Source organism: Engystomops pustulosus, chromosome 9 (assembly GCF_040894005.1).
Source record: "Engystomops pustulosus chromosome 9, aEngPut4.maternal, whole genome shotgun sequence".
Classification (NCBI taxonomy): domain Eukaryota; kingdom Metazoa; phylum Chordata; class Amphibia; order Anura; family Leptodactylidae; genus Engystomops; species Engystomops pustulosus.
In genome coordinates, this window is record NC_092419.1 from 3,989,970 (window position 1) to 4,015,618 (window position 25,649).

The window sequence follows — 25,649 nt, forward strand, 5'->3', positions numbered from 1 at the left end:
GCTCGTTATATCCCTGGTCATGTGAGGTCACACAGGTGCGCATCTCAGAGAGAGTAATCAGAGGGCCCGGGGTCTGAGTGACTGCTACCTGTACACCCCAATAGCTACCCCCTGATTTTAGGTTTCCTATCCAGGAACTTCCAGTCGGCTGTTGAAGAGAAAATATCCTAATGCATGTCGTCCCCGGGTTACACACAGGGGAGGTTCCGTAGGTTTGTTCTTAAGTTGAATTTGTATGTAAGTTGGAACTGTATATTTTATAATTGTAGCTCCAGACAAAATTTTTTTGATCTCTGTGACGATCGAATTTAAAAATAAGTTGGATTCTCACGAGAACCAGAAATAACAATAACAACCTCATTACAGACGCCTGTGATAACGGTTACAGCTGATTGAAGTACAGGAAATTACCAACATCCAGAGGTGCGTCTGTAACTAGGGGTTGTCCGTAAGTCGTGGTCCGCCTGTATCCTGAAGTTTTTTTAAGCACTTGACATGCGGAACCTGGCCCCACATTCAGTGGTCTCGCCCCAGGGGTGGGGGATGTTGCACTCGGCCACATCTTACCATATTGGGTTTGGATTTGCCACCTAGAATTTCCTGAACATCGGCTGGACCGGATTGGGGGGGGAGGGGGAGGGGGAGATTTGTATAATAATTTTATGAGCCGTTTCATAAATAAGTTACAGAGATTTTCCTGCAGAACTGATGGAGAAACTTGTTCATTGTAATGAAAGGTGCGGAGAACATGTTTCCTGCTAATTAAAGTACAAAAAATCCACGACCGGTGACACGGGAACGGTCCAGGGATACGGGTAATATAATAACCGATCACTGAAGGACTAGATCCATTGTAGGAGTCATTGACCATGGGGCCGCGAAAAATGGGAGACGCTGATTTATTTATTTATTTAATTTGACTAATATTGGAGAGATGTAAGTAACGGTAAGAGCGCGGCAAAGATTCCCACCAAGATCAAACGTAATTCCCAAAACTCCGCTGATTGGGTATTGATAGGGAAATTCTGCGGATCTTCTCCAAACAAGAGAACCTCTTGTATGTAATAGTGGATAGAGAAGCCGGTCTGTGCGCGGCCACCTACCTCTTCAGGCTGCGGTCACATTCTGGTAACGGAGCATTCACATCAGATATACACAAACGCCATGTAGCGCAATGTAAATGTAACCATAATATTATGTATCCAGTTCTTTATTATTGTAGCAGTGTCATTCTCATCGGTTCTTTATTAGGACGTTCAGGCAGTCCCCGGGTTACATACAGCATAGGTTCTGGAGGTTTGTTCTTAAGTTGAATTTGTATGTAAGTCAGAACTGTATAATTTATAATTGTAACCCCAGAGAAATTTTTTTTGGTCTCTGTGACAATTGGATTTTAAAAATTCTGGGTTGTCATCAGAACCAGGAGTAACAATAAATCTTAATTACAGACGCCTGTGATAACTGTTACAGCTGATCATTGCAGCCTAAGGCAAAAGTACAATAAATTACCAATGTCCTGAGGTCCGTTTGTAACTTGGGGTCGTCTGTAAGTCGGGCGTTCTTATGTAGGGAACCGCCTGTATTCACACACAGCACGTTTGGTTTAGAAATGATGGTTCCCAAATCTATTCCATTTATTCATAATCAGTGACTCTAGGGAGATGCACATATGAATGCGCCTGCTGCAGCAATCTGCTGCGTGTGAATCCCCCCAAACGTGGAGACGTGCAGTGTATTTCAGGCGCCGTATTGTGACCTGCTGCAAATATGACGGCTCTTCTTCCATTGTACCGCTATAACCCAGGTTCTGATAGGTCTCTATAGTAAACTGTTTTTACTCGTCCCTCTCACATCTACAGAGAGAGGAGGCAAAAATCTGCAGCAAAAAATGTGAATTTGAAGCAGGTGAACCTTGTGTATTGTAATAACTTCAATGCAGTGTGAGCGGATACTGGTGGATACCGAGGATGCGGATCCTGAACACCACACAAGGCGTCTTATAGGGAGTCTATCAGGTTCAAAACAAGGTATACGCCCCTGTGTGCCCACATACCAATAATTAGAATCTTATTATCTAGGAAATGTGGGCCCGCCCCCTGGTGGACTTGCATGTATTAGTAGGTGAGTTAGGGTGATGCCACACATGGCGTTTTGAAACCGTTTTTTGGTCCGTTTTTAAGAATTTCGATAAATGCATGCGTTTTTTTTATGGACTGCTTAAAAACGGACCAAAAACCGGTTTCAAAACGCCACGTGTGGCTTAGGGTAATTCAGTCCCCACTTAAGATGAAAGTGTCATAATATAAATGAGGATAAATAAGACCCACCCCTGGAGCACTTGCAGGTGTTTTTGGGTAAATTAGGAAAGTAAGCTCCGCCCTCAGTACACTTGTGCGTTGTTGATCTCTTTTGAGCACCGACTACTCATGGAGCTTGTAGAAATGGAGGCCATGATGTGAGAAGTGCCTCGTGTGTAATAACTCTGCCTGCTTGTCATATGTATTATACTTCTTTCTGACATATAAGGTGCAGTGTAAAAGAGAATTTTCTCCTTTTTGAATTGGTCACTTAGGTGCGGCTCCTCTAATCCACTGCTTGCGACGATGTTATAGTTTACTCAATTGTTAACTTACCCGCACTTCGCGTTAATGCAATTTTTCCTATAACCAGGGGCGTAACTACAGTGGTAGCAGCCATAGCGGCTGCTATGGGGCCCGCAGTGTCAGGGGGCCCCGGCATCTGACCTGACACACTAAAGAATTACAAATGTGCACCATTCAATACATGTAATGCTGCAAATTGTACATAATAATATGTATATAACACTGAAGTCTTCTCAGTACACAGTCGGGAACTCGGATAAGAATTGTCGGGGGAGGGGACAGCAGGTCTTGAAATGTCTCATCTCTAGCTTCCTGCATGTGGTCTACAGTTACTTGAGTGCCCTCACCTTGAGATAATAAGACTGCCTAGCATACGGGGAAGGGGCCCCATTCAGAAGTCTGCTATGGGGCCCAAATCTTTCCTAGTTACGCCCCTGACTATAACTCATGTACGGCACCTGCGCATAATACTCGCGTCTTGGTTGTATTTAGTTACCATCTACTTGGGACGCATCAGCTTCTTCTCGCGAGATGATAATTTAACCTTACGCGTCACGTATTATGGAGAAGAGAACGACTCTCTCGATAGTTGCTACAGACAAGTCGCCATGGCGCCTCGCACAGGTGTACATTGATAACAAACAAGCTATGGGTGATGCCACACGTGGCGTTTTGAACCCATTTTTGGTCCGTTTTTGACCAGTTTTATTTACAGTATTTTTCAGACTATAAGGCGCATGACCAGCAGGTGGCAGACCTGTGCACAGTACAAGGCAGCTGTTGTCTGTAAGTACGGATCATATATAAGGCGCACCGGATTATAAGGCGCACCGGATTATAAGGATGAATGACCAGCAGGTGGCAGACCTGTGCACAGTACAAGGCAGCTGTTGTCTGTAAGTACGGATCATATATAAGGCGCACCGGATTATAAGGCGCACCGGATTATAAGGATGAATGACCAGCAGGTGGCAGACCTGTGCACAGTACAAGGCAGCTGTTGTCTGTAAGTACGGATCATATATAAGGCGCACCGGATTATAAGGATGAATGACCAGCAGGTGGCAGACCTGTGCACAGTTCAAGGCACCCGTTGTCTGTAAGTACGGTTTATATATAAGGTGCACTGGATATAAGGCGCATCTGATTATAAGGATGAATGACCAGCAGGTGGCAGACCTGTGCACAGTACAAGGCAGCTGTTGTCTGTAAGTGCGGTTCATATATAAGGCGCACTGGATTATAAGGCGCACCTGATTATAAGGATGAATGACCAGCAGGTGGCAGACCTGTGCACAGTTCAAGGCACCCGTTGTCTGTAAGTACGGTTTATATATAAGGTGCACTGGATATAAGGCGCATCTGATTATAAGGATGAATGACCAGCAGGTGGCAGACCTGTGCACAGTACAAGGCAGCTGTTGTCTGTAAGTACGGTTCATATATAAGGCGCACTGGATTATAAGGATGAATGACCAGCAGGTGGCAGACCTGTGCACAGTACAAGGCAGCTGTTGTCTGTAAGTATGGTTCACATATAAGGCGCAACTGATTATAAGGCGCACCTGATTATAAGGATGAATGACCAGCAGGTGGCAGACCTGTGCACAGTACAAGTCAGCTGTTGTCTGTAAGTACGGCTCATATATAAGGTGCACTGGATTATAAGGCGCACCTGATTATAAGGATGAATGACCAGCAGGTGGCAGACCTGTGCACAGTACAAGGCACCCGTTGTCTGTAAGTACGGTTCACATATAAGGAGCACTGGACTATAAGGCGCACCATTGATTTCTGAGAAAATCAAAGGATTTTTTGTTCGCCTTATAGTCCGAAAAATACGGTAAGATAATTGGTCAAATCTATCAAAAACGGATGCGTTTTTTAACGGACTGCTTAAAAACGGACCAAAAATGGGTTCAAAACGCCATGTGTGGCATCACCCTATGTTCATTGGACAAAGCGACCTTCCTGGAGGTATATATATTAACCCCTTAATGCCGAAGCCACTTTTCACCTTTTTGACACGCCCCATTTTTTAAAATCTGCCCTGTGTCACAACGTCGGAATGAACAGATCCAAGTGATTTTGAAATTGTTTTCTCGTGACACATTGTACTTCATGTTAGTTGATAAATTTTGGTGGTCCGTGTCACGTTTATTTATGAGGAAATCAGATATTTGGGGAAAATTTGGAAAAATGTGAAATTTTTTCGAAATTCAAAATGTTCTACTTTTTCCACAAATGAGTCATAACCGCAAATAAACTTTATAACTAACATTCACCGAATGTCTACTTTATGTGGACTTGGTTTTCTTCTGCTTCCTCTCATTTTTGTAGGATGTTCCGGGGCTTTGAACGTCGGGTGCGATTTTTTTCACATTTTCATAAAAAACCCCGAAATCCTGCTATTGAGGGACCTGCTCAAGTCACTGTAAGAGGCCTAAATAAAAGTAAAACCCCATAAATTACCCCATTATAGAAACTACACCCCTTAATGTATGTAAAACAACTTTTATGAAGCTTGTTAACCCTTTTTTTAAGGGTGAAACAAAATCGGAAGCAATTTAAAATTTTACATTCTTTTTGGCTAAATGAAAGTGTTTTTCAAAAAAAAAAGTACAAATTTTCAGTGGATAAAATACCAAAACGCTCCACAAACTTTGATCCCCAATCTCTCCCGCATATTACAATCCCCCATATGTGGTGGTGACTGCTGTACGGGCACACGCCGGGGCATCGGAGGGGGAAGCTGCGCCATTCAGAGCAGATTATGCATTGTCACTTTATACAATCTTTATTTTTTTGGCAATTTGGACATATAAGGGCTTATTTTACAAATACTTCATTTTATTTGTCATTAGCTTATTGATGATATTTTATTAACTCTTAAATGTATGTAGGGAAAAAAAAATTGTAAATTCAGTTTTTTGGGGGGCCGTACACTAAAAATAACATAAATTGGCAGATTTATCAAGTGTCAGAATATTTCTCGTTGCCCATGTCAACCAATCACAGCTCAGCTTTCATTTTACCAGCGCTCATTAATATTTTAAAGGGGAGCTGAGATTGGTTGCCATGGGCAACTAGAAATATTCTGACTTTCAGACACTTGATAAATCTGCCCCCATTATCTTTATTCTATGGATCACTACGGTTACAGCTCATTTATATAGATTTTTTAATTTACTATTAATATTTATTAATTTATATTAATATTTTTTTTATCATAGAAAACCTATGATAGAAAAAATCTCATTTATTTTCGTATCGCCATATTTTCGGAGACATAAGTTTTATATTTTTTGGTTGACAGAGCTGGTTTAGGGATAATTTTTTATGTATTGAGTTGTCATTTTCAGTGGCACCATTTTGGCGCACATAACTTTTTGGAACATTTTTGTGAATGGATTTTATGAAAAATTTACATTTTTGGCGAGTTTTTCAGGTTTTGTTTTAACAGCGTTCATCGTGCGGGTCCAATAATTTTACTGATTTAGTGTACAGATTGTTACGGACGCGGCGATACCAAATATGGGGAGGCAGGAAGTAGATCACACAGCCCCGGGGCACTGGCAGACCCCGGGGCTGCCATTGGAGCGCCGCGCGCGGGGGGCTCCAATTCACCTAAGATGCCCCTCGCAGGCCGCGGTCAGGCGTGAGGATTCTCCAATTGTCAGGCGGGCTTTCAGGAGCCGGTGCCAGAAGCTTGACGTAATAATACTGCAAAATGCGGGAACGCACCCCCGCCATGCAGTATTATTACGTCAAATGTCGGGAAGGGGTTAATGTTAGCAGTGACAAGTTATACAAATCCACAATAAATTATTTGGTTCAGGCTCCATATTTCCATAATTACTTGTATACCTAGGTGGCATGTGGTATTAAGATCTCCTTTTTTGGCAGTGTGTGATGTCTGGGCTTATCAGGGTTCCATATATGGGTCTTTTCTACATTTTAGGTGTTTTTAATGTTTGAAATTAATTATGTGGTGTATTTTTAGATGAAATAAAGACTTGTACATAATTGCCTGCACACACTTTCTTTGGTCTTTCTTGTAATTGTTTATAGTTTTTTATTGTGTTAGATATGTATATGACATAGCTGTGCAGGTTCCTTTTGTGCATAGTCGGTAACTGTGCTTGATGTGTCTATACCTGTGTATTGGCTGTGCCCGGTGTGTGCTGTGTATTGGCTGTGCCCGGTGTTTCCTGTGTATTGGCTGTGCCCGGTGTGCCCTGTGTATTGGCTGTGCCCGGTGTGCCCTGTGTATTGGCTGTGCCCGGTGTGCCCTGTGTATTGGCTGTGCCCGGTGTGTCTTGTGTATTGGCTGTGCCCGGTGTGTCCTGTGTATTGGCTGTGCCCGGTGTGTCCTGTGTATTGGCTGTGCCCGGTGTGCCCTGTGTATTGGCTGTGCCCGGTGTGTCCTGTGTATTGGCTGTGCCCGGTGTGTCCTGTGTATTGGCTGTGCCCGGTGTGCCCTGTGTATTGGCTGTGCCCGGTGTGTCCTGTGTATTGGCTGTGCCCGGTGTTTCCTGTGTATTGGCTGTGCCCGGTGTGCCCTGTGTATTGGCTGTGCCCGGTGTGCCCTGTGTATTGGCTGTGCCCGGTGTGTCTTGTGTATTGGCTGTGCCCGGTGTGTCCTGTGTATTGGCTGTGCCCGGTGTGTCCTGTGTATTGGCTGTGCCCGGTGTGCCCTGTGTATTGGCTGTGCCCGGTGTGCCCTGTGTATTGGCTGTGCCCGGTGTGTCCTGTGTATTGGCTGTGCCCGGTGTGTGCCTCTACCTGTGTCCTGTGTATTGGCTGTGCCCGATGTGTCCTGTGTATTGGCTGTGCCCGATGTGTCCTGTGTATTGGCTGTGCCCGGTGTGTCCTGTGTATTGGCTGGGCCCGTTGTGTCTCTACCTGTGTCCTGTGTATTGGCTGGGCCCGGTGTGTCTCTACCTGTGTCCTGTGTATTGGCTGGGCCCGGTGTGTCTCTACCTGTGTCCTGTGTATTGGCTGGGCCCGGTGTGTCTCTACCTGTGTCCTGTGTATTGGCTGGGCCCGGTGTGTCTCTACCTGTGTCCTGTGTATTGGCTGGGCCCGGTGTGTCTCTACCTGTGTCCTGTGTATTGGCTGGGCCCGGTGTGTCTCTACCTGTGTCCTGTGTATTGGCTGGGCCCGGTGTGTCTCTACCTGTGTCCTGTGTATTGGCTGGGCCCGGTGTGTCTCTACCTGTGTCCTGTGTATTGGCTGGGCCCGGTGTGTCTCTACCTGTGTCCTGTGTATTGGCTGGGCCCGGTGTGTCTCTACCTGTGTCCTGTGTATTGGCTGGGCCCGGTGTGTCTCTACCTGTGTCCTGTGTATTGGCTGGGCCCGGTGTGTCTCTACCTGTGTCCTGTGTATTGGCTGGGCCCGGTGTGTCTCTACCTGTGTCCTGTGTATTGGCTGGGCCCGGTGTGTCTCTACCTGTGTCCTGTGTATTGGCTGGGCCCGGTGTGTCTCTACCTGTGTCCTGTGTATTGGCTGGGCCTGGTGTGTCTCTACCTGTGTCCTGTGTATTGGCTGCCCGGTGTGTCCTGTGTATTGGCTGCCCGGTGTGTCCTGTGTATTGACTGTGCCCGGTGTGTCTCTACCTGTGTCCTGTGTATTGGCTGTGCCCGGTGTGTCTCTACCTGTGTCCTGTGTATTGGCTGTGCCCGGTGTGTCCTGTGTATTGGCTGTGCCCGGTGTGTCTCTACCTGTGTCCTGTGTATTGGCTGTGCCCGGTGTGTCCTGTGTATTGGCTGTGCCCGGTGTGTCTCTACCTGTGTCCTGTGTATTGGCTGTGCCCGGTGTGTCCTGTGTATTGGCTGTGCCCGGTGTGTCTCTACCTGTGTCCTGTGTATTGGCTGTGCCCGGTGTGTCTCTACCTGTGTCCTGTGTATTGGCTGTGCCCGGTGTGTCCTGTGTATTGGCTGTGCCCGGTGTGTCCTGTGTATTGGCTGTGCCCGGTGTGTCTCTACCTGTGTCCTGTGTATTGGCTGTGCCCGGTGTGTCTCTACCTGTGTCCTGTGTATTGCCTCTGCCCGGTGTGTCCTGTGTATTGGCTCTGCCCGGTGTGTCCTGTGTATTGGATCTGCCTGGTGTGTCCTGTGTATTGGATCTGCCTGGTGTGTCCTGTGTATTGGCTCTGCCCGGTGTGTCCTGTGTATTGGCTCTGCCCGGTGTGTGTGTACCCCTGTGTCCTGTGTATTGGCTGTGCCTGGTGTGTCTCTACCTGAGTCCTGTGTATTGGCTGTGCCCGGTGTGTCCTGTGTATTGGCTGTGCCCGGTGTGTCCTGTGTATTGGCTGTGCCCGGTGTGTCCTGTGGATTGGCTGTGCCCGGTGTGTCCTGTGGATTGGCTGTGCCCGGTGTGTATACCTGAGTCCTGTGTATTGGCTGTGCCCGGTGTGTCCTGTGTATTGGCTGTGCCCGGTGTGTCCTGTGTATTGGCTGTGCCCGGTGTGTCCTGTGTATTGGCTGTGCCCGGTGTGCCCTGTGTATTGGCTGTGCCCGGTGTGTCCTGTGGATTCGCTGTGCCCGGTGTGTATACCTGTGTCCTGTGTATTGGCTGTGCCCGGTGTGTCCTGTGTATTGGCTGTGCCCAGTGTTTATACCTGTGCCCTGTGTATTGGCTGTGCCCGGTGTGCCCTGTGGATTGGCTGTGCCCGGTGTGTCCTGTGTATTGGCTGTGCCCGGTGTGTCCTGTGGATTGGCTGTGCCCGGTGTGTCCTGTGTATTGGCTGTGCCCGGTGTGTCCTGTGTATTGGCTGTGCCCGGTGTGCCCTGTGGATTGGCTGTGCCCGGTGTGCCCTGTGTATTGGCTGTGCCCGGTGTGCCCTGTGTATTGGCTGTGCCTGGTGTGTCTATACCTGTGTCCTGTGTATTGGCTGTGCCCGGTGTGCCCTGTGTATTGGCTGTGCCCGGTGTGTCCTGTGGATTGGCTGTGCCCGGTGTGTCCTGTGGATTGGCTGTGCCCGGTGTGTCCTGTGGATTGGCTGTGCCCGGTGTGTCCTGTGGATTGGCTGTGCCCGTTGTGTCTCTACCTGTGTCCTGTGTATTGGCTGTGCCCGGTGTGTCCTGTGTATTGGCTGTGCCCGGTGTGCCCTGTGTATTGGCTGTGCCCGGTGTGCCCTGTGTATTGGCTGTGCCCGGTGTGTCCTGTGTATTGGCTGTGCCCGGTGTGTCCTGTGTATTGGCTGTGCCCTGTGTATTGGCTGTGCCCTGTGTATTGGCTGTGCCCTGTGTATTGGCTGTGCCCGGTGTGTCCTGTGTATTGGCTGTGCCCGGTGTGCCCTGTGTATTGGCTGTGCCCGGTGTGCCCTGTGTATTGGCTGTGCCCGGTGTGCCCTGTGTATTGGCTGTGCCCTGTGTATTGGCTGTGCCCGGTGTGTCCTGTGTATTGGCTGTGCCCGGTGTGTATACCTGTGTCCTGTGTATTGGCTGTGCCCGGTGTGCCCTGTGTATTGGCTGTGCCCGGTGTGCCCTGTGTATTGGCTGTGCCCGGTGTGCCCTGTGTATTGGCTGTGCCCGGTGTGTATACCTGTGTCCTGTGTATTGGCTGTGCCCGGTGTGTCCTGTGTATTGGCTGTGCCCGGTGTGTCCTGTGTATTGGCTGTGCCCAGTGTTTATACCTGTGCCCTGTGTATTGGCTGTGCCCGGTGTGCCCTGTGGATTGGCTGTGCCCGGTGTGTCCTGTGTATTGGCTGTGCCCGGTGTGTCCTGTGGATTGGCTGTGCCCGGTGTGTCCTGTGTATTGGCTGTGCCCGGTGTGTCCTGTGTATTGGCTGTGCCCGGTGTGCCCTGTGGATTGGCTGTGCCCGGTGTGCCCTGTGTATTGGCTGTGCCCGGTGTGCCCTGTGTATTGGCTGTGCCTGGTGTGTCTATACCTGTGTCCTGTGTATTGGCTGTGCCCGGTGTGCCCTGTGTATTGGCTGTGCCCGGTGTGTCCTGTGGATTGGCTGTGCCCGGTGTGTCCTGTGGATTGGCTGTGCCCGGTGTGTCCTGTGGATTGGCTGTGCCCGGTGTGTCCTGTGGATTGGCTGTGCCCGTTGTGTCTCTACCTGTGTCCTGTGTATTGGCTGTGCCCGCTGTGTCCTGTGTATTGGCTGTGCCCGGTGTGCCCTGTGTATTGGCTGTGCCCGGTGTGCCCTGTGTATTGGCTGTGCCCGGTGTGTCCTGTGTATTGGCTGTGCCCGGTGTGTCCTGTGTATTGGCTGTGCCCTGTGTATTGGCTGTGCCCTTTGTATTGGCTGTGCCCTGTGTATTGGCTGTGCCCGGTGTGTCCTGTGTATTGGCTGTGCCCGGTGTGCCCTGTGTATTGGCTGTGCCCGGTGTGCCCTGTGTATTGGCTGTGCCCGGTGTGCCCTGTGTATTGGCTGTGCCCTGTGTATTGGCTGTGCCCGGTGTGTCCTGTGTATTGGCTGTGCCCGGTGTGTATACCTGTGTCCTGTGTATTGGCTGTGCCCGGTGTGCCCTGTGTATTGGCTGTGCCCGGTGTGCCCTGTGTATTGGCTGTGCCCGGTGTGCCCTGTGTATTGGCTGTGCCCGGTGTGTATACCTGTGTCCTGTGTATTGGCTGTGCCCGGTGTGTCCTGTGTATTGGCTGTGCCCGGTGTGTCCTGTGTATTGGCTGTGCCCGGTGTGCCCTGTGTATTGGCTGTGCCCGGTGTGTCCTGTGTATTGGCTGTGCCCGGTGTGCCCTGTGTATTGGCTGTGCCCGGTGTGCCCTGTGTATTGGCTGTGCCCGGTGTGCCCTGTGTATTGGCTGTGCCCGGTGTGCCCTGTGTATTGGCTGTGCCCGGTGTGCCCTGTGTATTGGCTGTGCCCGGTGTGCCCTGTGTATTGGCTGTGCCCGGTGTGCCCTGTGTATTGGCTGTGCCCGGTGTGCCCTGTGTATTGGCTGTGCCAGGTGTGCCCTGTGTATTGGCTGTGCCCGGTGTGTCCTGTGTATTGGCTGTGCCCGGTGTGCCCTGTGTAGTGGCTGTGCCCGGTGTGTCTCTACCTGTGCCCTGTGTATTGGCTGTGCCCGGTGTGCTCTGTGTATTGGCTGTGCCCGGTGTGTCCTGTGTATTGGCTGTGCCCGGTGTGCCCTGTGTATTGGCAGTGCCCGGTGTGCCCTGTGTATTGGCAGTGCCCGGTGTGCCCTGTGTATTGGCAGTGCCCGGTGTGCCCTGTGTATTGGCTGTGCCCGGTGTGTCCTGTGTATTGGCTGTGCCCGGTGTGTCCTGTGTATTGGCTGTGCCCGGTGTGCCCTGTGTATTGGCTGTGCCCGGTGTGCCCTGTGTATATGCTTTGCCCGGTGTGTCCTGTGTATTGGCTGTGCCCTGTGTATTGGCTGTGCCCGGTGTGCCCTGTGTATATGCTTTGCCCGGTGTGCCCTGTATGTGTCTCCTCCGGGCTCTGCCATCCTCTGTGTGTATGTGTGGGGCGCAGGAAGCGCAGGCCATACATGGCGGTGTGTGTGTCATTGTGTGTCTGTGTGTGGTTGGTTGTGTCAGTGCTGCCGGTTGCTAGGTAACTGTCGCTGCTTTAATTCCTATATTTAGGGGTTTTCAGAATAAGGTTGAAGTTTTTATCACACGACGGTCTCTTACAATGCAGAATGAGCGCTCTCTCAGGGTGACAAGGGTGAGACGCCCCTGTATGTCTGTCTCTCTCACCCCAGTATGTCTCCAGCCACCGTGCTGTCTCTCTATGAGGTCCACGTGTGCCCCCGTCTTGTATGAGATTTTAACCCCCTGTTTTCTGTCTGCGTCCCTCCCCATCTCCCCCGGCACTTACCCCGCACAGTCCTCCCCACCCCCCGTCTATTATAATTTCTCTCTTCCCCCCTCGTATCTCCCCATCTTCCCACACTTTCTCCTTCCTTCTCCCCCTCCTTCCCTCGCTGCCATCTCGCCTCTTCTCTGCCTTATTCCTCTTTCCTGTTTGCTTCTCTCTTGCCGTGTACACATAGGCGCACACGTATGTATATATGTGCAGGCACATGGACCCTGTGAGATCTATCTCTCTGTATGTCATTGCTATACATGTAGCCTCATCTTCCTGTATACTATATATAATACACACACACATATATATATATAGGCACACATTTCACAGCGAGCATCGGCTGATCCTTATGCAATCCACTGTTATTCCGTCTCCTAATAAACTGATCTCCACTTTTGTGATCCGATCATTTCTGGTCCGTGTCCTCTGATTCTCTCCGCTTTCTATGTCGTATGGCGTCTACGAGTCACATATGGTCACTGTCCGTCTGTATTCCTCTCATCGGTCACCATATGTATGGTGTCAGCCTCTGCTACCTTCTGTCCACCAGCATGCAGCATGCTACTTTGGGGGGTGGGGGGGAGGAGGGGTGTGTTTCGGCATCGTATTTATCATTGTGCATCCAAAATCAGGTCTGTAGATACTTTGGGGTGCTATAGATGTGGTTAGGAGGGGGGGGGCTACCATTATTTGGCCGTGATATACTGCTGGTACTGACCACCTATTGGTCTTTGAGTGTGTGTGTGGGGGGGGGGGTAATAACTTTCTCCGGGTCACCGTTTTTGCTCCTTGGCTCGCTGTTTAAACCCGTGATTGGCCGGCAGTCACATGACCGATATTTCCGGCTCAGTCCAAGGGTTAAACATTGAGCCAACAGTGAGGTGCAAACTTTTTTATGTCTTGAGTCATCCCCTTTAAGGTGCCTGCTACATTTTGCCATACTAAATTTTTGGTTGCCGAACTTGTGATCTCAGTCGTTTTCGTCAAATTTTGTTAATTAATTTCTTCCGTTTCCTCGTTATCTAAGATGTGGCCCAAGGCATTTTATCTGCTTTGGATAATACTTACTTGTTTGAAGATCTTTAATTCATGTGCCGCACTTCTGGGATCCCGGCAATCGGCTGTAATTTATGAGGAGACCTGTTCAGGCAATGATCAGTTTACCTGCAGTGCCTCCGCAGGCAGAATGAAGTACTGCACTGGGCTCAGCAAAATCAATGGATTATTTCTATGTAACGCAAGGCAGGTCCTCCAAGATATTGCTCTGAGGAGTTTAGGGAACCCGTGTTCACCCAGAATTTCCTAATAGTTTATGTGGAAGTAGGTTTTGTAATAAAAAGCGTTACCCCCCCATCTCGCTCTGGAGGAGAAGAGATCAAACACCAAAACCTTGATGGTTGGTCTTCTGGGTGATGTGATGGGTGGCCGGAGCACAGAGGACGTGGCAGATGTTTTGTAGATTTCCGTCAGGACACAGGTGGTGGAATACGTTGCATAGATATTCGGATATTTGCATTCAGTAATTGCGATAGGTGTAGATTTGATGGTCAGCTCTGCGGCGAGGCCTGTCTGGGCAGGACCGGGGATTGCTTGGTGCTGGGTGTGATGATTGTTGGAGGGGACATGCTGGGGATTATTACATCAGCCGCAGGGATTGTGGAGGAGAAGTTTTTCTGATCTGAATGAAGAATTGGTATTGATTGTGGAAGACGGATTGTCAGTGATTGCGTTTTAAGAAAATTACTTTGTGATTGTCAGAAGAGACTAAAGCTTTGAAGGGTATTTTCGGGGTGGGGTGTTGTAATGATAAAACTAGATATATGTCAGGTTATAGGATAGAGGAGGACTTTTCTATGAAATCATCCAGTAGTTTTATGTAAAAAGATTTATTTTTAGATTAATATAGAAAGCATGTGAGTCCTGCTGCCTCCTCCCACAATTAGAGAAAGCCTGTGAGCCCTGCTGCCTCCTCCCACTCAAAGAGAAAGCCTGTGAGTCCTGCTTCCTCCTCCCACAATTAGAGAAAGCCTGTGAGTCCTGCTTCCTTCTCCCACAATTAGAGAGAGCCTGTGAGTCCTGCTTCCTCCTCCCACAATTAGGGAAAGCCTGTGAGTCCTGCTTCCTCCTCCCACAATTAGGGAAAGCCTGTGAGTCCTGCTTCCTCCTCCCACAATTAGAGAAAGCATGTGAGTCCTGCTTCCTTCTCCCACAATTAGAGAAAGCCTGTGAGTCCTGCTTCCTTCTCCCACAATTAGAGAAAGCCTGTGAGTCCTGCTTCCTCCTCCCACAATTAGGGAAAGCCTGTGAGTCCTGCTTCCTTCTCCCACAATTAGAGAAAGCCTGTGAGTCCTGCTTCCTTCTCCCACAATTAGAGAAAGCCTGTGAGTACTGCTTCCTTCTCCCACAATTAGAGAAAGCCTGTGAGTCCTGCTTCCTTATCCCACAATTAGAGAAAGCCTGTGAGTCCTGCTTCCTTCTCCCACAATTAGAGAAAGCCTGTGACTCCTGCTTCCTCCTCCCACAATTAGAGAAAGCCTGTGACTCCTTCTTCCTCCTCCCACAATTAGGGAAAGCCTGTGACTCCTGCTTCCTCCTCCCACAATTATGAGAGAGCCTGTGAGTCCTGCTTCCTCCTCCCACAATTATGAGAGAGCCTGTGAGTCCTGCTTTCCCAACCCACTTACAGAGTCTATAAGTCCTGCCTCCCCCTGTCAATCATATAGAGCCTGTGAGTCCTGCCACCCTGTCAGTCATAGATAAATATGTGAGTCCTGCTTTCTCCACACCTGTGAGTCCTTTTATATTCTTCAGTTTAGGAAGCACCTGTGCAGAGGGGAGCAGGGAGCTGTGACAGCCGGCTCCGGAGATGGTTCATTACTGGTCCTGCCTTCACACTCAGCGAGAGCATAACAAATGCCATGTACAGGGATAAGAAACCTGGCAGAGCGCCCCCTACTGGCCCAAATAACAGAATAAAATGTATTGGCTGCTGAACCAAATGTACTAAAACCTAAAATGTCCAATCAGGACCTGGTGCAGACTAGATATAGACAACACCCGAATAAATAATGAAGAAAGATCTTATAATCTAATGGACGAGGGGCCTACTCAATCTACTGGGGTCTATTATTTTTGTTTTGGCACCTAGAATTTTGCAGGACAGGTATCTAAAGGTCCCTCCTCCTTAATGAGGAGGCAGCATGTAGTTGGCCTCCTGTCCTGTAGAGGGCACCCTTTTAGGGTACAGGAGACTGTTTGTTTTAGCTTCTGAATTTTTAATGCTGCCATGTGAGTTCACTGCAAAGGGGCCCACTGAGGCTCTGTCACCCAGGGGCCACTGAGGAGCTGTCACCCAGGGGTCACTGAGGAGCTGTCACCCAGGGGCCTACTGAAACCTGGAGCCCGCCCTAGTGTTAGGCATTGTCCCTGGAGAGATGTGTAATCATGTAATTGTGTATGTAGTTAGTAACCAGGACTACGATATATGGATTTGTATTTCAGGATTGTAGCTGGACTCGGTGTGTGACGTCTCACACAATGAAGATCTCTGACACCAGCTACTATCCTATATACACGTGCAATGTAGAGTAAAGAAGAAATACAGACATTTACACACTAAGTATACTAGTGCCCTATCAGGTCTCCTTTGTGTTTTCATTCAAGTCCCTCTTTTCTTAAAGAGACAGAACGTCCATGGAAAAGTGAAATACATTTATATACGGAGTATACTAGCCGAATATACTTTCAGGTCTGTGTTCAGACCACGGTGAGATCTGCTTTTCCATGGAGTTCAGGACATATTCATTTATAATTTTTTTTAATTAAGAATATAATAAACCACAAAAAACTGGGAAAACCTTAAAGTCTAGGGGGGAAATGCATTAGTCACAGCCTCCACCCACTATATAGTCAGCCAGCCCCTGCCCCCCAGTATATAGCTATTTGGTCCCCTGCCCCCAGAATATAGTCAGCAAGCCCCCTGCCCCCCCAGTTAATAGCTAGCCGACCCCCTGCCCCCAATATATAGCCAGCCCAAGCGTAGTATATAGCCAGCCCCCTGCCTCCCAGTATGTAGCCAGCAAGCCCCATGCCTTCCTTTGTATAGCCCGCCCCCTGCCTCCCAGTATATAGCCAGCCAGCCCACTGCCCTCCATTGTATAGCCAGCCCCCTGCAGCCTGTGTTTTCTGTGCTTATATAGTCACATATTTAGAGAATTTATAGTAATTGTACATTTTAAATAAACGGTGCACAACCTTTTTTGTCTCCTCAAAAATTTCAACCTCCAGAACAGACTATGAATGACGGCCCAGAATCCCTGTCCAGACTATGGTCAATGCCCCAGACTATACTATGAATTATGGCCCAGCCCTGCTTTCCAGAACCGATTGTAACTGAGGTACAACTCCTCCCCCCTATGGCTGACACCGCAACCTGCACAGACTAGACTATGGCAGGCGCTGACTCTAGTCCGGACTATGGCTGACGCCCTAGACCAGACTATGGAAGACACACCAGACCAGACTATGGGGAAGCTGGCCCTAATACAAGTCTATGGCTCATGTCTCCGATGCCCAGAGACCAAACTATGTACAACGATGTAGACAGACTGTAGGAAGGAGAGCGGGACTACTGTAGGTGTGACCGTGACGTAGACAGACTGTAGGAAGGAGAGCGGGACTGCTGGAGGTGTGACTGTGACGTAGACAGACTGTAGGAAGGAGAGCGGGACTACTGGAGGTGTGACCGTGACGTAGGTACACTGTAAGAAGGAGAGTGGTACTGCTGGAGGTGTGACCGTGACGTAGACAGACTGAAGGAAGGAGAGCTGGACTGCTGGAGGTGTGACTGTGACGTAGGTAGACTGTAAGAAGGAGAGCTGGACTGCTGGAAATGTGACTGTGACGTAGACAGACTGTAAGAAGGAGAGCGGTACTGCTGGAGGTGTGACTGTGACGTAGACAGACTGTAAGAAGGAGAGCGGTACTGCTGGAGGTGTGACTGTGACGTAGACAGACTGTAAGAAGGAGAGCGGTACTGCTGGAGGTGTGACTGTGATGTACATAGACTTTTTTTTTCAACTTTGTTCTCGACTTTTGTGGATTGCGTTCTACGTGCGATATCCGTACATCATCCACAACCTTCCGCTGATATGTAGACAGCGCGGCGTTACATTACACGGGGTAACATACGTTGTGGAAGTGAATAAAACATTTTTGTATTTGCCCCTTAGATGCTCGAGGACCTCCCATGCATCGGATGCCGTACGTCACCTCTCCGTATGACCGCCCAGCTTGGAACCCACGATACTGCGTCATCTCTGGAAATCAGCTTCTTATGCTCGATGAGGAGGAGGTCAGTGATCCCTCACAAGACGCATGCTTTACTAGTAATCTACAATTGTATCAACCAATATCCTAATGGTACAACACAACTCTAAGAAGATCTTTCAGTGGTGGTCATTAAGGCAAACATTGAAAATGTAGTCCTATTTGCAGGCAGCATGTTATAGAGCTCAGCAGATTGTACATAGTGTCCTATCTGCAGGCAGCATGTTATAGAGCAGGAGGAGCTGAGCAGATAGGACACCATGTACAATCTGCAGGCAGCATGTTATAGAGCAGGAGGAGCTGAGCAGATTGTACATAGTGTCCTATCTGCAGGCAGCATGGTATAGAGCAGGAGGAGCTGAGCAGATTGTACATAGTGTCCTATCTGCAGGCAGCATGTTATAGAGCAGGAGGAGCTGAGCAGATTGTGCATAGTGTCCTATCTGCAGGCAGCATGTTATAGAGCAGGAGGAGCTGAGCAGATTGTACATAGTGTCCTATCTGCAGGCAGCATGTTTTAGAGCAGGAGGAGCTGAGTGTATTGTACATAGTGTCCTATCTGCAGGCAGCATGTTATAGAGCAGGAGGAGCTTAGCAGATTGTACGTAGGGTTTTCTTTCGGCAGGCTGAATGTTAGTGACGTAGAAGGGCCGCCCACTAGACTCCTAAGCCCAAAGTGAGCAGGAAAAAACTTACTCTGAACATCCATTATCTCAGCTCCTTCTCCCTTATAACTTACAATTCAGCAAAAATTACATGTGTGATGCTTTCAGTCATTAAATAATCTTGAGTACCTTAAAAACTACAACGTGTTCTATTAAAAACAACCCCATCACAACGTTAGAGTTGTCAGAATATGATGAGAAATACATTGTCCCAAACTGCAGAATATAAGGGACATTGTTGCGTTTTTGGGCTTTGTTTACTTTCAAAATGTATTCAATATGTGATCTGGTAAATTCATCGAAGCCATTACAGACCACAGAACCTTCACACAAGTCCTCGTTTGGTTATTGGAACAGAAAAAAAACCCCAAGGATCATTTGGTCATTAAGGACTATTATTAGGGACTGATGAGATGTTCTCCTCTGTCACAGCATAAGATGACTCCTCAGGTTGGGCTGCGGAAAGGGGAACTTGGGACATCGGCTGTAACTTTTCCAATGAATCAAGTAGCAAAAAGTCAGAAAACTTGTTGCATCTTCTATCTTTTTATGCTTTTTAATGTAATATCTGTAATGGATTTAAAGCAGCGACGTCCTATCTGTCCTCTATAGGTATAGGTATATAGGTACCTGTATGATCTACAGCATGACCTGGCTACTCAGATCTCATACATCCCAGTACAGCCCTTTGCTCTCCAGAGCTGATTTGGGCAGCGCTGGTGTTAGAAGTCTGAAGTACTCATCCGGCCTCAGTGGTTGGGCTGTCTGCCGCCCCTCTCAGGGCTCTGCCTTCTGCTGCCTGAGGCGAGTCGCTCATCTTGCCTTATGGCAGATGCAAAGATGTAGGAGGAAGAAAGACTAAATAGGAAATGCGCTGCTATTATAATGCAGGGGTTTTTGTGGTTAGTGATATTAAATTCTGATGATCCGGGACCTCCCTGGTGATCGGCTTATTGGGAAGTAGCTGGTGATGATCCCTCTGCCCCCAGCCTCTGCCTCCGGGTCTCATGTACGGCCTCTGTGTAGCACAGTACAGGGCCTGTAGATTTTCCATGGTTGCATTATATATAAGGCTACAGTCACACGATGTATGCCTGCTGTACCGTAGCATGGCGGACATACATCAGCGCTGGGGAGAGGAGCAGGGGATGAGCGCAGGACACCCCCGTCCCTCTCCATAGGAATTTATGGCACACATTGCCATATTCCATAGAGAGATAGGACATGTCTTTCTAGGGGCTACGGAGCGGTACGGTGCCACACGTGTGCTGCACCGTACCGCTCCCGTACAGGGCCGTGAGCCCATTGAAGTGTATGGGGGACGTATATACACCGTTTATATGTCGGCCGTATATACGTCCCCAATATGTTTGCGTGAATGAAGCCTAGATAAGGAATTCTGATTATTTATTACGAAGATCTGCGCTTTGTGCATTGACACCAATGTGAACATGATGGCTCCATCTATTGTGCAATCATCCTCCTGTATCCTTGTCCACGTAGAGTGGACTGAAAGTGGCCCCTGGGCTTAGATAGCAGCTCATATATGTCTACCACCCACAGTCTGCAGCACCTCTACCCCTGTATATGGTCCAGGCAGGATTGGGGAAGGCGAGGTGACACGGCGGCAGTGGTGGGAGCCTCCACCCCCCTCTCCCCGCACAGAAGCTGAATGAGGCAGCTGATGGACGGGGGGTATGTGGGAGGATTACAAGCTGCTCTCCCAGATCTTGTCCTGTCATTGTTACGGCAAGGAACTGGGAGCATTAGAGGGAGAGAGAGTGGGAGAGAGATAGAGACAGGGAACTGCAGGCAAAATCATGGCAGAGGGGGCACGGCCAGGGGGCTGCTGTATTACATAACTAGGGAATGGGATCGCAAGTGACGAGAGGTCTTAAAGGGGAAAACTGAACTAGGATGAGGGTCCAGGAGGGAGGAGGCGCGGAGGTGCAGCGGGTAGACAACACATGGATGGATGGGGTGAGGGCGCAGGGAGAGCGAGAATAAAGCGCTGGCTCTATATTCACAGTCACTGCTTTTACTTGTACAGGATAATTATTGTAATTAACCCGTCAGCCGAAAATCCTGATACCATTCCACCAATCGGAGGCAGAGAACAAAGCTGTCGGAATTAACAATTCCTGTGCTGGTCTGACACCGGAAACAGGGCAGATAGGGACAGTCATTGAGGAACGGCAGACGGGAGCAGGGAAACCGCCAGAGCGGTGGAGGGAGGAGGAGGGACAGGTATAGAGGCTGAGGAGGAGGAGAGATAGGTAAAGAGGCTGAGGAGGAGGAGGGACAGGTATAGAGGCTGAGGAGGAGGAGGGGACAGGTATAGAGGCTGAGGAGGAGGAGGGACGGGTAAAGAGGCTGAGGAGGAGGAGGGACAGGTATAGAGGCTGAGGAGGAGGAGGGACGGGTAAAGAGGCTGAGGAGGAGGAGGGGACAGGTATAGAGGCTGAGGAGGAGGAGGGACAGGTATAGAGGCTGAGGAGGAGGAGAGACAGGTAAAGATGCTGAGGAGGAGGAGGGACAGGTATAGAGGCTGAGGAGGAGGAGGGACAGGTATAGAGGCTGAGGAGGAGGAGGGACAGGTATAGAGGCTGAGGAGGAGGAGGGACAGGTATAGAGGCTGAGGAGGAGGAGGGACAGGTATAGAGGCTGAGGAGGAGGAGGGACAGGTATAGAGGCTGAGGAGGAGGAGGGACAGGTATAGAGGCTGAGGAGGAGGGGACAGGTATAGAGGCTGAGGAGGAGGAGGGACAGGTATAGAGGCTGAGGAGGAGGAGGAGGGGACAGGTATAGAGGCTGAGGAGGAGGAGGAGGGGACAGGTATAGAGGCTGAGGGGGGAGGAGGGGACAGGTATAGAGGCTGAGGAGGAGGGGACCGGTATAGAGGCTGAGGAGGAGGAGGGGACAGGTATAGAGGCTGAGGAGGAGGAGGGGACCGGTATAGAGGCTGAGGAGGAGGAGGGGACAGGTATAGAGGCTGAGGAGGAGGAGGAGGGGACCGGTATAGAGGCTGAGGAGGAGGAGGGGACAGGTATAGAGGCTGAGGAGGAGGAGGAGGGGACCGGTATAGAGGCTGAGGAGGAGGAGGGGACAGGTATAGAGGCTGAGGAGGAGGAGGGGACCGGTATAGAGGCTGAGGAGGAGGAGGGGACAGGTATAGAGGCTGAGGAGGAGGAGGGGACAGGTATAGAGGCTGAGGAGGAGGAGGGACAGGTATAGAGGCTGAGGAGGAGGAGGGACAGGTATAGAGGCTGAGGAGGAGGAGGGACAGGTATAGAGGCTGAGGAGGAGGAGGGGACAGGTATAGAGGCTGAGGAGGAGGAGGGGACAGGTATAGAGGCTGAGGAGGAGGAGGGGACAGGTATAGAGGCTGAGGAGGAGGAGGAGGGGACAGGTATAGAGGCTGAGGAGGAGGAGGGGACAGGTATAGAGGCTGAGGAGGAGGAGAGGATAGGTATAGAGGCTAAGGAGGAGGAGGGGATAGGTATAGAGGCTGAGGAGGAGGAGGGGACAGGTATAGAGGCTGAGGAGGAGGAGGGGACAGGTATAGAGGCTGAGAAGGAGGAGGGGACAGGTATAGAGGCTGAGGAGGAGGAGGGGACAGGTATAGAGGCTGAGGAGGAGGGGACAGGTATAGAGGCTGAGGAGGAGGAGGAGGGGACAGGTATAGAGGCTGAGGAGGAGGAGGGGACAGGTATAGAGGCTGAGGAGGAGGAGGGGACAGGTATAGAGGCTGAGGAGGAGGAGGGGATAGGTATAGAGGCTGAGGAGGAGGAGGGGGCAGGTATAGAGGCTGAGGAGGAGGAGGGGACAGGTATAGAGGCTGAGGAGGAGGAGGGGATAGGTATAGAGGCTGAGGAGGGACAGGTATAGAGGCTGAGGAGGGACAGGTATAGAGGCTGAGGAGGCACAGGTATAGAGGCTGAGGAGGCACAGGTATAGAGGCTGAGGAGGCACAGGTATAGAGGCTGAGGAGGCACAGGTATAGAGGCTGAGGAGGCACAGGTATAGAGGCTGAGGAGGCACAGGTATAGAGGCTGAGGAGGCACAGGTATAGAGGCTGAGGAGGCACAGGTATAGAGGCTGAGGAGGCACAGGTATAGAGGCTGAGGAGGCACAGGTATAGAGGCTGAGGAGGCACAGGTATAGAGGCTGAGGAGGCACAGGTATAGAGGCTGAGGAGGCACAGGTATAGAGGCTGAGGAGGCACAGGTATAGAGGCTGAGGAGGCACAGGTATAGAGGCTGAGGAGGCACAGGTATAGAGGCTGAGGAGGCACAGGTATAGAGGCTGAGGAGGCACAGGTATAGAGGCTGAGGAGGCACAGGTATAGAGGCTGAGGAGGCACAGGTATAGAGGCTGAGGAGGCACAGGTATAGAGGCTGAGGAGGCACAGGTATAGAGGCTGAGGAGGCACAGGTATAGAGGCTGAGGAGGCACAGGTATAGAGGCTGAGGAGGCACAGGTATAGAGGCTGAGGAGGCACAGGTATAGAGGCTGAGGAGGCACAGGTATAGAGGCTGAGGAGGCACAGGTATAGAGGCTGAGGAGGCACAGGTATAGAGGCTGAGGAGGCACAGGTATAGAGGCTGAGGAGGCACAGGTATAGAGGCTGAGGAGGCACAGGTATAGAGGCTGAGGAGGCACAGGTATAGAGGCTGAGGAGGCACAGGTATAGAGGCTGAGGAGGCACAGGTATAGAGGCTGAGGAGGCACAGGTATAGAGGCTGAGGAGCGACAGGTATAGAGGCTGAGGAGGGACAGGTATAGAGGCTGAGGAGGGACAGGTATAGAGGCTGAGGAGGGACAGGTATAGAGGCTGAGGAGGGACAGGTATAGAGGCTGAGGAGGGACAGGTATAGAGGCTGTGGAGGGACAGGTATAGAGGCTGAGGAGGGACAGGTATAGAGGCTGAGGAGGGACAGGTATAGAGGCTGAGGAGGGACAGGTATAGAGGCTGAGGAGGGACAGGTATAGAGGCTGAGGAGGGACAGGTATAGAGGCTGAGGAGGGACAGGTATAGAGGCTGAGGAGGGACAGGTATAGAGGCTGAGGAGGGACAGGTATAGAGGCTGAGGAGGGACAGGTATAGAGGCTGAGGAGGGACAGGTATAGAGGCTGAGGAGGGACAGGTATAGAGGCTGAGGAGGGACAGGTATAGAGGCTGAGGAGGGACAGGTATAGAGGCTGAGGAGGGACAGGTATAGAGGCTGAGGAGGGACAGGTATAGAGGCTGAGGAGGGACAGGTATAGAGGCTGAGGAGGGACAGGTATAGAGGCTGAGGAGGGACAGGTATAGAGGCTGAGGAGGGACAGGTATAGAGGCTGAGGAGGGACAGGTATAGAGGCTGAGGAGGGACAGGTATAGAGGCTGAGGAGGGACAGGTATAGAGGCTGAGGAGGGACAGGTATAGAGGCTGAGGAGGGACAGGTATAGAGGCAGAGGAGGGACAGGTATAGAGGCTGAGGAGGGACAGGTATAGAGGCTGAGGAGGGACAGGTATAGAGGCTGAGGAGGGACAGGTATAGAGGCTGAGGAGGGACAGGTATAGAGGCTGAGGAGGGACAGGTATAGAGGCTGAGGAGGGACAGGTATAGAGGCTGAGGAGGGACAGGTATAGAGGCTGAGGAGGGACAGGTATAGAGGCTGAGGAGGGACAGGTATAGAGGCTGAGGAGGGACAGGTATAGAGGCTGAGGAGGGACAGGTATAGAGGCTGAGGAGGGACAGGTATAGAGGCTGAGGAGGGACAGGTATAGAGGCTGAGGAGGAGGAGGGGGCGGGCATAGAGGAGGAGGGGACAGGCATAGAGGCTGAGGAGGAGGAGGGACAGGTATAGAGGCTGAGGAGGAGGAGGGACAGGTATAGAGGCTGAGGGGGAGGAGGGACAGGTATAGAGGCTGAGGGGGAGGAGGGGGCAGTATTATAGCAGTTATTCCTGTACATAGGGGGCAGTATTATAGTAGTTATTCTTGTACATAGGGGGCAGTATTATAGTAGTTATATTCTTGTACATAGGGGGCAGTATTATAGCAGTTATATTCCTGTACATAGGGGGCAGTATTATAGCAGTTATATTCCTGTACATAGGGAGCAGTATTATAGTAGTTATATTCCTGTACATAGGGGGCAGTATTATAGTAGTTATATCCCTGTACATAGGAGGCAGTATTATAGTAGTTATATCCCTGTACATAGGAGGCAGTATTATAGTAGTTATATTCCTGTACATAGGGGGCAGTATTATAGTAGTTATATTCCTGTACATAGAGGGCAGTATTATAGTAGTTATATTCCTGTACATAGGGGGCAGTATTATAGTAGTTATATTCCTGTACATAGGGGGCAGTATTATAGCAGTTATATTCCTGTACATAGGGGGCAGTATTATAGTAGTTATATTCCTGTACATAGGGGGCAGTATTATAGCAGTTATATTCCTGTACATAGTGGGCAGTATTATAGCAGTTATATTCCTGTACATAGGGAGCAGTATTATAGTAGTTATATTCCTGTACATAGGGGGCAGTATTATAGTAGTTATATCCCTGTACATAGGAGGCAGTATTATAGTAGTTATATCCCTGTACATAGGAGGCAGTATTATAGTAGTTATATTACTGTACATAGGGGGCAGTATTATAGTAGTTATATCCCTGTACATAGGGGGCAGTATTATAGTAGTTATATTCCAGTACATAGGGGGCAGTATTATAGTAGTTATATTCCAGTACATAGGGGGCAGTATTATAGCAGTTATATTCCTGTACATAGGAGGCAGTATTATAGTAGTTATATTCCTGTACCTAGGGGGCAGTATTATAGTAGTTATATTCTTGTACATAGAGGGCAGTATTATAGTAGTTATATTCTTGTACATAGGGGGCAGTATTATAGTAGTTATATCCTTGTACCTAGGGGGCAGTATTATAGTACTTCGTAGTAGTAGGTGTCCAGTGAGTTGTGGTGGGGTGTTGCAGGCGTTGGGTGCTGCGCTCACTATCACTCTGTGTGTCTCCTCCTGTGTTTCTGTACAATGTGATTTCTGGGATTAGTGATGCTGCAGGGTAACTCTTTATCTCCTCCCTAATATATTCCTTACATTTCAGGTTCACCCGCTGTTAATCCGTGAGAGGAGAAGTGATCCGACCAGAACCAAATTCCTGAGGCGCACGGTCAGCGTCCCCGTGGAGGGGAAACATCCTGACGAGCACGGTACGGAGACGCCTCGGCCGTTTGTCTTCATATATTACATGCAA

The 25,649-nt window shown here is 49.8% G+C and overlaps 1 protein-coding gene across 15 annotated transcripts in view; it reads left to right on the top strand.

Annotated features, from left to right (window-relative positions):
* Window positions 1-25,649, top strand: part of SYNGAP1 (synaptic Ras GTPase activating protein 1) — a 188,454-nt gene that overhangs the window by 26,277 nt on the left and 136,528 nt on the right. For 13 of the 15 annotated variants that reach the window (XR_011849867.1, XM_072125692.1, XM_072125702.1 and 10 more), the window contains exons 2-3: window positions 17,614-17,735; window positions 25,500-25,605. Coding sequence is in view for 14 of the 15 variants with exons in the window: in XM_072125692.1 (XP_071981793.1) it covers window positions 17,614-17,735; window positions 25,500-25,605 (228 nt within the window). In the remaining variant the exon portion in view is untranslated. Of the gene's footprint in view, window positions 1-12,149; window positions 12,239-16,669; window positions 16,780-17,613; window positions 17,736-25,499; window positions 25,606-25,649 lie in introns of those variants that run through there. The other 2 variants (XM_072125697.1, XM_072125696.1) reach the window with 2 other exon arrangements.